Genomic DNA, 15,012 nt, shown 5'->3' on the forward strand with positions numbered 1-15,012 from the left:
CCTAATGTTCTGGCCGACTTGCCTGTTTGCTGGTAGCTGTTCGTGCAAGGGAGAGTTGGGAGGTGACAGGCCTGATTCCTTGCTGCTGAAAGCTTTGCCAGCTGCAAAAGAGGGGGTTGCTGTCCTGCTGCACTTAGGAGGAAAGGACCTTCTGCCTACAGGGGCAGTGCAAGACCTTCTTCTCTGGCTGCAAGGGTTTCGAAAGAGCTGCTAAGCATTTGGTAAAATTAAAATTAAAGCAGAAGTGGATGAATGAGAGAGAGAGAGAGAGAGAGAGAGAGAGAGGAACAACTTGGAGGAAGAGGTGGGGGAATGCTTATCATATTTGCAGAAGTCATGAAATAAGGTAGGATGGCTAATACCTTAGAACAGCCTTCCCCAATCTGGTGCTGTCCAGATGTGTTGGGCTGCAACCCCAAGAATTCCCCAGCCAAGTCCAACAACTCTGGAGGGCTACAGCTTGGGGAGGCTGCCTTAGAAGACAGGGACAACATTCAAAATGACCTTGACAGGTTAGAAAACTGGGCGGAGAATAACAGGATGAAATTTAACAGAGACAAGTGCAAAGTTCTTCATTTAGGAAAAAGAGATCAAATGCATGGGTATAAGATGGGGGATACCTGGCTTGGCAATAGTAGGTGTGAAAAGGGTCTTGCAGTTGTAGATGATCCCAAGCTTATGAGTCAGCAGTGTGATGTGGCTGCAAAAAAGGCAACTGCAATTTTAGGTGGCATCAATAGAAGCATAGGGGAGTATCCAATAGGGGCCATGCATTTACAACCAGCACTACTGGCCCTGATCTGTACATGGCCACAATATGCCACTTCTGAGGGCAAGCCTATGTGAGCGAAAACTCTGGTTTCTGGAAGAGGCAGGTCATGCCCCTTCCAGAAATGATTGTTCTCGCTTGTGTGGGGGCTTGTCCCCAGAAGCACTATATTGGGACTGTGCGCGGGGCTAGTTGCATGTGCACAGCCCCTGATGAATCCTACCCATTGTTTCTAAAGCATGGGAAGTAATAGTCCCACTCTACACTGGTCAAACCTCACCTTAAATACTGTGTTCAGTTCTGGAAACCAAACTTTGAGAAGGATTCAGATGAACTGGAACAGGTTCAGAGAAGGGCAACAAAGACGATCGGGGGACTAGAAAGTCCTACGAGCAAAGACTGAGGGAACTGGGTATGTTTAGCCTTGAGGAGAGAAGACTGAGGGGGGATATGATTGCACTGTTCAAGTACCTGAAGGATTGTCACACAGAAGAGGGCCACAACCTGTTCTCTATCATCCAAGACTGTAGGACATGAAATAACAGGCTTAAGTTAGAGGAAGGCAAATTTCAGTTGACAATCAGGAAAAACTTCCTAAAGATCAGAGCAGTCAGACAATGAAACCAAACCAATTTTCTAGGGAGGGCTCTAGGTGGGCTCTCTGTTGGTGAAGCTATTCAAGCAGGGACTGGGCAGCCATCTGTCAGGGATGCTTTAAACTGGATTCCTGCAATGAGCAGAGGATTGGACTCGATGGCCTCAATGGCCCTTTCTGACTCTAGGATTCTATGAAGCAATGTCAGCTGCATGGCTCCAGCTAATTTGCTTATTTAGTTGCATGCAGTTAACATAATGTTCATAATTGAATGCTCTTGTCTGATACCAAACTGTGGATGGCAGGCTGTTTTACAATTTTTCTGTATGAAAATACGAAGGATGCCAGGCAATCACTGAAGAACAATATAGGGACACAGAAAGTACCAGAGTTGAAAGGCAATGAATGTGACCTTTCTGCTTTCTCCCTCATTTCTAAGCCTTTTAACATTTTGTATGTTAAACTTTTCAGTGGTTACCATGATGGCTACAAATGTGCTTTGACGAATGAGATCTTGCTGCAGCTCACTGTGGACACTATGATAAACAGATTGCTTGTAAGAGGGCGGTTTTTCTTCATATGGAGCTTTCCCAGTAAGCTGCCAGGAAAATTTCACATCTTTCAACCACAAAACAGGACTGAGAGCTGGCAAGCTATTATTTAAAAACTAGGTGGTAGCAAAAGCACAGTGAAGCACAGCCCTGCTTTCTTGTGCCTGCAGATACCTGAGAAGCAGAAGAGTATTCGGCCCCCACACTCTGGTCAAGCAAGGATCAGCTCCTGCATTCCACTCTGCTGCATGACCAATACTCCTCTCTCAACAGGCTGCCTAAGCAGTCTCATACCACTTCCCTATACACAGAATGAGGAGACCTTACGCACCTTGCATTTAGAGTCCATACAAATCTCTCTCCCTCCTCTGCAAGTACATCAGCTGCCTGTTGGATAGTCCACGGGTAGCAGGATGTTCCTCACACTGCCACCCTTTCAATGCTGGCAGGGCTGGAAAGCCTAGCAGAGAAAAGCCTTCCAGATGTTTCCCCTGACCAATGCATTTGAAGGGGGGAAGGGAGAAGCAGGGCTGGGCCAACTAGCCCAGTCCAGTGTCACGCACACCAAGTAGTCTTTCCTCTGGTATCCACATGTACAATATGAATGTCTGCAGGGAGGGGGCCTTCATGTGTATGGTTGTGCACATGAGGGCGGCTTCTACATGACCTGGAACCCCAATCACGCACGGGAGCCTTCACGCACATAGCTGCACACACGAAGGCCCCTCCATGCAGATCTTCATGTTGCACGCACAGATGCCAAAGAGAAGGATGACTCAGCACATGTGATATTGGGGAAGGGGCTAGTTGGTGTGGCCCCCTTATGTGCTGATCCAACACGTGAGGGAAATGTCTGAAGACAGCTAATGGAGGACCTCTTTCTACTGCATTTGTCAGCTCCCTTGAAGAGGCTGGAAGGGATGGAGCCTCTACCCAGTGGCATTTCTGGTGGTGTTGAATTCTTTACCATCTGGAGGGTAAGGCACAAGCCAAATTGACCCCTAAATTGCATCAAACCATGAACGGTGGCAACATAAATATAGAGGGTACATGGAAGAGAGCGCATGGCAGAGAACTGCATCTTTAACAAAGAACAAACTAACATGACTCTTAGGAGCGCAATCCTATGCATGTTTAGGTAGAAATATGTTCCACAACTCTGAGCATTCCCCAGCACATGCTGGGAGTTGAAGGTCTTATTTTTGTCTAAACATGCACAGGATTGTGCCCTAAATGACCGTCCCCTGAAGAAGAGTCATTGCGTGGGTTCCTTTGCAATTAAATAACTTCTCTAAGGAGCCTCCATTGGGAGGGATCCCTCCCATTTCTGCATATTCGTGGTGCAGTCTTTTTTTGGTTATACTTGTCTCTGGGGGCATGAGGTAGCCCCAGAAAGGAAGGATTACAACCCTAATGACAAGCCATTGAGGAAAAGAGAAAGCAGCCAAGTTAAGCACTTGTGCAAGTTTAGGGAAGAAACCAGGATGATGAATTTCTCCCCTCCCCTAAAGTAAGCTCAAACCAAACCTCAACCAAAACTTCTGATTAAAAAACAAACCACTAAGCCCTTAAATTATGAGGTAGACAGCAGGAATGTGGAGATATTCAGTCTTTTGCACTGAGTGCTACATATATGACTGCCTGCCTGCCTGCCTGGTGGGAGGGTGGGTGGGTGGAAGTCATGGGGGTGTGATTGGTATAATGAGCTCCTGGCTCTCAGGAAGCAAGTTCCCTTGAAGCCAAGATGGCTAACCCAGAGAAGGTGAGAGATGTAAAGGTGTGTAAATGAGACCTTCTAGCACAGGTCCAACTCCCATGCCAACAGCTCCTCTGCTGCCCTGGAGAAGCAGGTCTCTTGGTTGGGAGGGGGTTGCACTGAGGAAGAGGGAACCAATCCCTTGTTGGGGGCCCATTCCTCATGGGATGAATAGTTAACTTCTCACCAATCAACTGGTTACAGAATAGGATGCAGAGGGTAGGAACAGAGTTTTCATACCACAGAAAGGTAAGCAGTGAGTTCCAAAAGGATCTGGGCAGGGAGTGGTGCTATTTAACATATTCATAACTGGTCTGGAATGGGGTGAGCAGCAAGATGGTGAAGTGTGAAGATGGCACCGAATTATTCAAGAGGGTTAAAATCCAGGCAGATTGTGAGGAACTCGAAAAGGACCTCTCCAAACAATGCAAATGGGCAGCAAAATGGCAAATGAGACTGCCACTGGTGCAAAAAATCCTAACCTCAAGTATTCACTGATGGGGTGTGAATAAGTGGTAGATGACCAGGAAAGAGAGTCAGGCAGGATTGCGTGATGTGCTGAGTCCTGACTCAGTGTACTGCAGCGGTAAGAAAGAAGAAGCATATTCTCTACTAGGGATTATTAGGAAAGCAACTGAAAATAAACTGCCAGTGCACATTTCACTCCAGTTTTTTCTCTCCAGATATTGACTATTTCCCTTTCCCTTTGGATATGCCACTGAGCAGAGCTTCGTCCCTCAGGGCCACTTCAAGAGTGCTGACAACTCCCCCCCCCCCCCACCCAAGAGCTGGGAGGGTGGCACTTCCTATGGCAGGAAGTCGAACGGATCCAAGCAATGTAGTTGATCAACAGCTGTTGTTAAAATGCGATTGTGGTGCTGCTCTTCACCACGCAATGAGTTCACCCAGGCACATCATTCTGGCTGCTTCTCCACTCTGTGCTGCCCTGTTAGCCCTCTTGGTGTGGCTTTTTCACAGGGACATATTTACTCCTACCTATGAGAGGGCCACTGTAAAGGCGAATGTAGTTTTTGCTCAGAAAAGGAGGAGGCTGTAGCAGCACTTGTGCACAGGACAGCCCCCAGCCTGGGTTCAGTGGGGATGCTGTTGGCCTTTTGAAACTAACCAGAGAGGAATGCAGGAGCTTACAGACCATTAAAACTAGCGCAGGCTTTGAGCTGGACTCTGCTCTGGACAGTTCACTAAATAGCGAAGAGGTAACTTGTACCTTGCCCATGAGTGAAACAACATGGGAATTGGAGTGTCAGTGGATTTGGATTGCTGAGGTGCCATGAGGGGGCTTTCTAGCCCAATTAGACAAGGGTGATTCTCTGGATAGGGGCAATTCGGCCCCATAAGGTCTGACCGTCCACCATCACCAGGAAAGTGCCTGCTTGGCACAGCTGGCACAGCTTGGCACAGCTGGTTTCTGCATGCTGTGCTCTTATGGGGAAAGAGCTGCTATGTCCAACTTTGGGTGTGCACAAACTCCTCACACCTGCCCCTGTTAGGCATAGATTCCCATGTGGCCTCCCCTCTTTTCCAACCTTGGGGCACTGCATTTGGGAGACCTTTCTCTACTGAAGGTTCCTGCACTGCTGCTTGTGAGGACCCTTGAACAAATCAGCCATCTCTTTTCATGCTCCAACGGATGGAAAGTAAAAGAGGCGAGTTTGGGAGGAGATAGGGGAAACAAAAGAAACAAAGAAAGCAGAAACAACAGTTTAGCTTTAGGAATAAGGAAGATTTATTTAGCAAAAGCCAAGAAGCTAACACCACCGCCCTGGGATTAAGTGCACTTACACAGAAAGTAATTCCATAACAATCACTGCTCTAAGTAAAGAACAAAAAGATACAGAAATCCCAACGGGCTTGATGAAGGAACCCTCTGTGGTGTAAATATACAAGAAAGCCAGGAGCCCCAGACAGCCCATCTGAGAAAAGACCCTTCCCTAAGTGGGAGTGGGGCTGCCCCTACACAATATCCCATAACCTGCTAAAACAGACACTGCTGCCACTTGCAGGCCACATCTTGCTGGTGTATGCCCTTTCCCCATAGCACCTGATATGTGCCTTCCTGCCCATTCACCCTGCACATACTCTTCCCATCTCTAAACATTCATTGCAGATATTCCAGCTTGTCACATCTCACTTCCCTGCCTCACTCTTGTCTTCAGCAAGGATGGGCCCAGTATGAGGGACTCCCAGCACATATTGGGAGCAGCAGTTTTCTCCTCTCACACTACCTTGGTCGCTGCTGTCAAAAACACAGAAGCAGCTCTGCTGCTCCCTTCCTACCCCTTAACTAGATGAGCAGTGTAAAGAATGGGGGTGGGGAAATAAGCCCTCCACCCAGTTCATTCAGAAGGCACTTTCTCCCTGAGTTGCATCCCTGAAAATCTGGCTGATGAGCAAACAGTGGGCCTGGTGCTAGGGTCTCAGCCCAGGAACGAGCTGGGTGCCTGCAGGCTCACTCCTTGCTCCTCCCCTCCCCTCATCCTGTCTCATACAGAACTTCAGCAAAACTGTCCTGGTTTCTTGAGTCAGTTTTCTGTGATGTCCAAACTAGGAAACTGTGTTTTAAGGGCTCCTTCTATACCAGGTTATGAAACCAAGATTAGGTTTGGGTATCGCAGGAAACTCATTTAGAAAACCAAGATAGGTTTGTTGACGCCACATAAGAGCGAGCAAGGGGGAGGGAGAGGACGGGGGTGCACAGCTTGTTCCTGCCCCGATAAGCCATGGCTGATCAGACTGGGATTGTCATGTGTGAACTGAGCTGGGGGTGGAAGGTGTGGGTGGAAAACTGGGCCTCAGACACAAAAGGCCTCATCTTCCTCAGCCTGTCCCTTCTCAGCTTTCCCCTCAGGCAGGACACAGTCCCACACAGCTACGCATGGCTGCTCATGCCTGCCCTCAGAGCTTCCACGCTGCCAGTCATGCGTCCATTCTTGTCCCTCATGTAGAGCTGCTTAAAAAGCTGTCCTCCTTTTCCAAAGGCTTCCTTTGATATCCACAGCATCCAGTGCTGCTCTTGGTACACTGGAAACACAGGCAAAATTTCAGAACAATCCAGATATGACGTGAAAACTGCTGTTCAAGCAACTCCTTCCCTAATAATCTTTAAGAGCTTTTCTGTCATATAATTGCACAAAAACTCACAAAAAGGATCCTCCCCAATAAATCTTAATATGAGCTTAATGAGAAAGAACTGTACAGCAGCCCACCTTTGAACATGAAAGGCAACACACCTCCCCACGTAGTTGCATGTATCTGTCCGTGCTCACTACTGCAGGCGCACCCCGCCACTTCCTGTAACCAGTGTTTGCAAGCAAATCCTTGGGAGCATGCAGAATGCTCTGGCAAATGTTAACTATAGGTCTTCGATTACTGCCTCATTTTTCTCCAAGTTGGAAGACTGGAAGTGATTATTCCTCACAAGCCTTCTTTCATTCCTCCACGAATAAAATGGCAAATTTCCACAATAATTCAAAATGAAATTTAGGTGGAACTTTTAAAAAAATGTCAAAGGAAAGGTTGAACTGAACAATAACAACAAAATGCTTGGGAGCCTATTTTGTTTCTCCAGAGGAGTGAGGAGAATATGCAGCCAGGAATCATTTTAACTAGTGATGGTTTTGAACATTATCCAAATACTTCTCGGAGGTCAAATCCAGGTGAGCTTGTAATGTTTGCTTCAAGACCAAGCAACCCCCCAAATTATTCTCTAGTTTGGGTTAAAATCCAAGCCAGAGAGGAATTTAAACTTTTCCACTGCCTTGGCCTCCCACCCTCCCATCTCCCACCCCCTACTCCATGCTACACATCCCATCCCTTACCTGTCATGCTGCTCCAGCAGTGGAGGAAGGGAGGGGGGATCTCTCTCTTTTCTCATTCTCTGTCTAGCACCTGGCACACTATAATGGATGAGCGCCCAATACAAAGAGTGATGGAAAATGTAGGTTTTCCAGTACTACTGAGCTATGGTCAGTAGTGCTGGAAAACAACATTATCCAGCACTCTTGCAGTCTAGCGCATGCCAGGCGTTAGGGAGGGGAGGGGGAAGACAGAACTACCTCCCTTCCTCTGCTAGAGCAAGAACAAAGGTAAGTGTGAGGGAGGGGAAGGGTTTCCGGAGGGAGAGTGGCAGGCAGGCAAGCAGATGGGTTGGTGAAAGAGTGTTGGATGCCCATGGTGGGGTTCCGGGAGGGATGATGCCTTCTTGCACTCCCAGTGACAGGGTCTGAAACAGGCTCAGAATTGGGCTCGAAAGAACTGAGCTATTTTCCAAGTATGGGGGAAACAGTTTGGTTTTTTACAGTCCAGTTCCGGGCCTGGTTAGGTGAAGTTTGCTCACAACTAATTTTAAAGCAGGAATACTCTGAAATATCCTTTAAACATTTTTTAAAATTTGGGGTAGGAACTGAGGACATGCACAGAATTACTGCTAAACCGCTGTTAAACTAGAAAAGTCTGAGTGCTGCTTTGTCACAAGAAAAGCAAGCAGATTTTCAAAAGGCAAAACCACACCTGCCGGCCTTTGGGAATCAGCCATGATCCAGGATTGCTCTAGGCTGGAAAGCAGTGCCAGAAAGGGAGAGGATTATTTCAGTGAGACCTCTCCAGAAACAGAACATCACATGTAACGGGAGGAACTGACAGAAGAAGGAGCAAAGCGAGTTCCGCCTGCGCCAGCCACTGGTGGAGCTCAGAAGCAGCAACGGAGCAACTGAACTATTTTGCTTCCAAGAGGAAGTGCCTGCTTAAGGCTCCGGAGCACCGACTGTTCTAGGAGATCCCTGGGACCAACCAGGAGCAGCACGCGGGGCACCAGAGAGCCTGATTCACTGTGGCCTGAGTGTCTGGAGGCAACACAGAGGCCCCCTCCATGTGTAGCCACAGCGGCATGGAAGCAGCTTCCCTGTGGTGCGATTCCACATGGCTGCAAGCTACGTGTGAAGAACGCAACCGTCGGAGTGGAGTCTTTACAATGCAATCAGCACTGAGTTGTCAAGGAGAAAACCTATCATGTTGAAAAGACTAGCCCTGCTTGCCCGGTTGCATCAGTCACACACAGCCCGCAAACGTGTGAGATGGGACTATGGAGAAGCTGGTCCTATGTTACTATGCACATGAACCCTGGAAACACATGTCAGTCCCTAAGGCAGCGTCCCTCAATCTGATGCCCTCCAGATGTGTTGGATTACAACTCCTATCAGCCCCAGCCAGCATGGCCATTGGGGAAGGCTGCACTAAGGTGCCATGATGAAATGCTAGAGTTACTCTTCTGGAATTGGGACGGGCACGTCAAGAATTCAAATGGTGTTCATGAATGATATGAGCAATGACCAGGTCTTCAGTCCCAAGAGAAGTCTCCAGCCATGTTGAACTACTTCTCCCCAGACAACACAGTTCCTAGCTGAACAGTTTCCTTCTGTTTACACAAACATAAGGCTACTGATCCTGTCTGGAGGCTAAACAGGGAAGGCAGCACGTAGGAAAGGTTTGGCTAAGAGCAGGGCTGTGTATACTCGACACTAAGTTCACCCCACAACATACGCAATACAATTCTGTGCCAAAGTTTTGAACATTCTGTTCAAAATAACCTCTGAATTCTGCCACCTCTATACATTATGCAAATTAGACAAACTTGCAAACACTTGCTAGACCTGCATAATTTATTCTGCTTCCAGCAGTTATGGGGAGGGGCAAAGAGCAATACAGGGCAGTGGAGACACCCCTCCTGTTCACCGGCGCTCCTGCTAACTCCCGCTGCTGGCTTTTGAGATCAGGCACTGACCACACTCTTTCAAGACAATAGTTTTGTCAGCTTAAGTGCTCAAAACTTGCTCAAAACTTTTTCTAAAAGAAAGAAAGAAAGAAAACTGAGATTCTCATAATGCCAAAATCTGCACACTTTTTGATGCAACGGTGGAACTCCTAGGGCCTTTAGTCATCCTGGGAAATGCCTACTGCCTTTGGTAGGAAACAGGACTCAAGACCACGTAACAGCCTAGGGAATTGCCAGTTGTCACTGAAACTTTGTTCCTCAAGAGAACTAGACTTCGTTCTCCTTCTCCAGTAAGGAGTCTGTACTCAGAAAACCGCCATGAAAGGCAAGCTCGTTCAGGCCTATTTACAAGGAAACCCAAACCCCAGGTACTCTCCCTACTGCTTGCCGCAGACCTCAGACATCTCTGCTTCCTTTCATAGGGCAATCTCTTCCTCCAGGCTATCTCCCAGCCCCTGCTTGTTCAGGACACTGATCAGGCGAAGCGGCTCCTCCTGGGCCCACGAGTCCCACTCCTCACTCTCGTCCGTGTTGGACTCATACTCAGAGGCGATCCCAGACTCACGGAACTTGATGAGCTCCAAGCTGCCCAAGGGAGGCACCGTGCTGGGGAGGAAGCGGAAGCATTCCAGCTTCGCCAAGCAGTCACTCCTACCTATGGGGCTGCCCAGAGAGCTGGCAGCATTGGAGAAGCTGTGGTCGAGCTGGGGCAGGCGGCTATCCTCGGGCATAGGGGTGGTGGGGTCACACAGAACAGGCAGGGCAGCTGATCGGTAGGTGATCTCCAGCAAACCGTCTTGAGAGCCCACTGAAAGACAGGGAGAGAAAGAGCAGCATCCTGTCACTCATCTCTTCTGTCTCGGGGCGGGGGGGGGGGGAGGAGAGAGAGAGAAGGCAGCTCACCCACCAATCTGAGTCCTGGAGTAAAGAAACCTGCAGCTCAGTTGTTTCTTATGGCCTTTGGCATGACTGAGCATTGAAGAGGTGTAAATGCTCAAAGGAGACAAATCCTGCACAAGAGAAACTGAATTCTGCAATGTGACTCCATTATGGAAATAAAGCACATTTGTGTTATGTGCATTTGGGCATTCTGCTTCTGCCAGCCACGGGGGAATGGAAAAGCAGAAATGCAGAATGATGTAGCCCACTGAGGCTGCCCTGCAAACACCCCCTCCCAGGTCCTACATTGGGAAATCTTGCCCAGTGCCCTTCTGGTTTCTGAGATTTTACCAGGCTCCACTGACACATTTTACAGCTCAATTTTGCACCCCCAAAGACTAGAAAACTAACTCTGAGATTCCATTAGGGAAATAAAGCACAGGTGCGTTATCTGCCCTTGTGCATTCTGCTTCTGCCAGTCAGGAGGAAGCTTGGGGACCTTGAGTGGCATATACCAAGTTCCATGCTTGTGAGATGCAGCTGCAAATGTGAAGAACCAACAGCCAGAGCTCCATCTGACACTGACACTCCACACCTAAGAGGCAGAACAACTCTCTTCACGACCACAGTCAGGCGATGTCATGAGAGACACAAAGGGGGCGCATGCAGACCACACTGGAACTAAGGGTCAAGCCAGCTGTTACACTGGGAAATGCACGCCCTAATCCCGCATTGACTGAGATAACAGGGGATGTGGGCATGGGGCATTTGCAGGAAGGATCAGCAGGTGGGGAGGCAGGTGCTTGAGCCCTCCTTCAGCTGCTGATTCTCCCCAGCGAATGCGCCCCAGACGCACCGTCTCTCCCCCCGCCCCCGCTCCCCACGGCTCTTTAAAGCTACCAGGGGAAGCGTTCGCGGGGGACAATCAGCAAGCAGGGGAGGGGTTAAGAGCCTAATCCTGCCCACCAGTTCTTCCCCAGAAACGCCTTCTGGATGCCCACATTAGCATTATGAGGAAAACATACGTTGGCAAGGACAGGTTGCTTAGCTGTAGCTGAAGTTCAAGTGGTCATCTGTGTAGTCACACTAAGGGGATCCTGCGCCTGTGCAGAGCTAGCGTCTGAAAATTCCAGAGCTTTAGCCAAGGAACTGGTGCTTGCCCCTTCCCACTCAATCCCTTCCAACTACAGTGCTGGGAAACCCAAAGGTAGCAGAAGACACACGCAGTGGGGCAGGAAGGTGGGTTGTGTGACTGCAGAGATAATCTCTAAAGAACATGAAGGATTGTCTCCTCCCATGTCAACCTGCCTTTCCATAGAGGCACCCTGCCCAGTCATAAAATGGCCACCATGGGGGGCATGTCTGGTTCCAGAACACTCATTTCCCAGAAGCCAGATCTCAGATTGGAGATGACAGCGTGGGACGCAGCCCATGCTGGGAAGAGCAGGTGCTCTTTACGGCACAGGCTGAATCCAGCCACCACACCACCCCGCTGTTATCTCTGCTCACGCTGTTATTTTTGATCAGAGGAGCCGCTCTCCCCAGCACCGGCTGAGTAGGTTCACAGGGTGCCCATGAAGGTGTCGGATGGCATGCAAAGCCAGGGACTCCTCCGGTGTCGGGAGGAGTGGCCACTCCTCCCAGCACCGTCCGAGTCCCTTTCTTTGTTCTGGGAGAAGCAGCCACTCCTCCCAGTGAGGGCTGAGTACCTTCTCTCCTCTCTCCAGCACAGAGAGAAAGAAGGGTGGTGTCGGGGGTGGGGCTACAACCCCTGATGTTGCATTGAGGGGTGGGGCCATGCCCCCGACATCATCTGGCCCATTGGGAGCCGGGTGGGAGCCAGTCTAGACCCCCACCACTTCTGCACCCCTGTTACAGCTAATAGGAAACTTTCACACAGTTTTTAGAGACAATTAAGAAGCAGATTAAAAGCAAAAATCTAACTTGCCAAATTCTGTATTTTACCCCTTACATTTCTAGATTTCCTAAAAATAGAATACATTTGGAACCGGAACTGGAATTAGAAGACTATAAATTAAAATGTTTGCAAGAAAATTCAAGTTAAGAGGAGGCCATTTTATTACCCAACAGTTTTAGTTCAAATTCTTAAGTGCACAAACAGTCTCAATCATGTTTCTATGAATGCTGATTTCATAAGGGAAAGGAGCCAGCAAGAGTACTATTGTGTCAAAGCTTCTTTGGTGGGATGGAACCAGACCAGGTTTTACAGTTGCAACTGAATTTCGAGAATCTTGCTCAGGCAAAACATCCATAGAAATTTCCAGGGGAAGAATATTTTTTCTTAACAAACTACCCTGGGTACACCCCTCAGCTGCCACATAATTTTGATAGGATTATGGGAATTTATCAGATAAGTTTCAGCACATCTGGAATAAGATCAGTTAAGGCAGAAATGGGAGTAAAATGTTAACTCCAAGACTGACTGCAACAGTCAAGTCACACACTCTCAGCTTCAGTTACCTCTCTATGAAATGGCGATAGGAACATAAGAAGCTGCCTTATAATGACTCTGATCATTAGTCCATAGAACCCAGTATGGTCTGCCCTGACTGGCAGTGGCTCTCCATAACCTCAGTCAGGGATCTTTCCCAGGCTTACCACCTAATATTTATGTGGAGGTGGGGATTGAATCCAAGAACTCTACAAGCAAAGTTACACCAGTAGAGTTCATCTATCTTTTTGGTTTCTTTTTATAAGGCTGCAAGACCTATTTCTTTGGTTTGGCTTTTGAGTGAAGACTCCGTGGCTGTTTCTTCTGATTATTGGATTTTATTGATGTTTTATTTTTATTTTTTATTATTGCCTTGTAAACTGCTTTTAGCATCCAGAAAAACTGAATATAAATGTTTTGTTTCCATCTATATCTACCCATTTACCATAAGAATAAATAGACAGACAGACAGACAGGAGCACACGCTCTACTACTAAGTTATGGCCTCATCTCTACAAAAATGTCCTTCCAGTGTCTCTGTGAGGATGAATACAAAGCCTGAAAAGCAGATGTCATGGTCGAATAGAAGTATGCTATAAATGAGGGATAGAAGCAGCAAAATAAAAATGGTTCCATATGAAGAGAGGGAGCGGAGCTCTTACTGGTGCCCGATCCCAACAGCTTTGCCTCCAGTTCTTGCACCTGCTTCACTAGAAGTGAGATATGCTGGAGGAGGTCCTTATTCTGCAGCAGGAGCTGGTGCACTTGGGCCTGGGCCTCCAGTCGGGCAGCTGCCTCTGTTGCCAGCTGTTCCTTGAGCAAATGCACCTGCAGGACAGAAACAAGAAAAGGCCTTGGTCATATGCCATTGCAAGGAGGGGGCGGGGGGGGGGGAGTGGCCAGCAAGGAATATCTTTCACTGACAAAACTCTATACCCATGCAGGTAAGCATATACTGGGGCTGAACTTCTACCCATCCCCAAAATTACTGGTTCTCCAAAACTGGGGGCCCATTTTAAGGGGCTGTTTCGGGGTCCTGAAACAGAATGAATAATTGGGGGGGGGGGAGGTGTGCCTTCTGTGGTGGCTTCCTTTTGTTGTTTTCTTCTTCTTTTGTAATTTAGAAAAATGTGACTTGCTCTGGCAGCAGCAGCTCTTTAAAGAAAAAACAACCATTTAATTTTCTAAAAATTGATACATGTGCTACAGCCAGCCAGAGCTCTGCTCTGTCAACTGTCAGTCCATGTGCACGTTTTTAAACTCTAAAAAATTATTTTTTAAGAGCTACCACTGCCAAAACAGGCAGCATTTTTTAAAACTGCCCCCAAAGGGGAAGAAGACAAAAAAAAGGAACCTGCCAGCTACAGTGGGAAGCACCCTGTTCCCCTCAAAACAATTCACATTCCCTCTCCCAGAAGAAAACAATGCCCCCACCCCATTCACCTGTGAATACCAAGAGGGTGGGGTGGAATTCCAGGTCAGTTCGGGACATGTGCACACGCACACACACTGTGCAAATGGGGCAAGCATAGGCTACATTTTGCCTACCTGGCCACGTGCCTTCAAGGCCAGTCCTCTCTGCCACTGCCCAGAGAGAAAAAGAGCAGACAGACAGGGCTCTGTTTCAAAGCAGCCTTGCTATGTTTGGTGATACCCTAAAGGAGCTACCAAATAATGCTAAACTCAAATGCATCAATTCAAAATATTCAGAACTCATAAATCAGGACTAAACATCAGATAACCATGGCCATAACTGCAATGCAAAAAAAGAGAGAAAAAGCAGTACCCATAATCAAGGAAGCAACCTACAAAAACAGAGATAAATAACCACTCACAGCACAAAGTTAGGAAAACTTAACGCTAAAAAAAGATAAAAAAGAACCAATAACCACGTATAAGCCTAAGCTGAATCACAAAATGGGCACAAAATATGTACCAAAGTTATTCTTATTATCACTACTCTTATGCCTTGTGCCTTACACAGCAACATAAAGGCAAATCCCCTCATATATTTCGAAAGAGGGGACGACAGTAGATGGGAGGGAAGAGGGAAGGGACACAGAAATTGTGTGTGAATGCAGTTACATGTTACTAGAGAGGAAGCACAGGTTCAGAAAAACTGGATTAACACTACATTGTACAGGGCAAAGTAATGTGATGGTGACTGATTGCAAGCTGAGAGGAAAAGAGAGGGAATCATCCATGCTAAAGACAAGGCT

The 15,012-nt window shown here is 47.8% G+C and overlaps 1 protein-coding gene across 5 annotated transcripts in view; it reads right to left on the reverse strand.

Moving 5' to 3' along the window:
• The window catches only part of NOS1AP (nitric oxide synthase 1 adaptor protein), an 89,792-nt gene that overhangs the window by 19,257 nt on the left and 55,523 nt on the right, over nt 1-15,012 (reverse strand). For 4 of the 5 annotated variants that reach the window (XM_084850974.1, XM_084850975.1, XM_084850973.1 and 1 more), the window contains 2 exons: nt 13,456-13,621; nt 10,118-10,270 (listed from right to left, as the gene is read on the reverse strand). In XM_084850974.1, coding sequence (XP_084707100.1) covers nt 10,118-10,270; nt 13,456-13,621 — 319 coding nt within the window. Of the gene's footprint in view, nt 1-9,787; nt 10,271-13,455; nt 13,622-15,012 lie in introns of those variants that run through there. The other variant, XM_084850977.1, reaches the window with a different exon arrangement.

The sequence above is a fragment of the Heloderma suspectum genome, chromosome 4 (genome assembly GCF_057233095.1).
Source record: "Heloderma suspectum isolate Gila_16-S chromosome 4, 16-S_ref, whole genome shotgun sequence".
NCBI lineage: Eukaryota > Metazoa > Chordata > Lepidosauria > Squamata > Helodermatidae > Heloderma > Heloderma suspectum.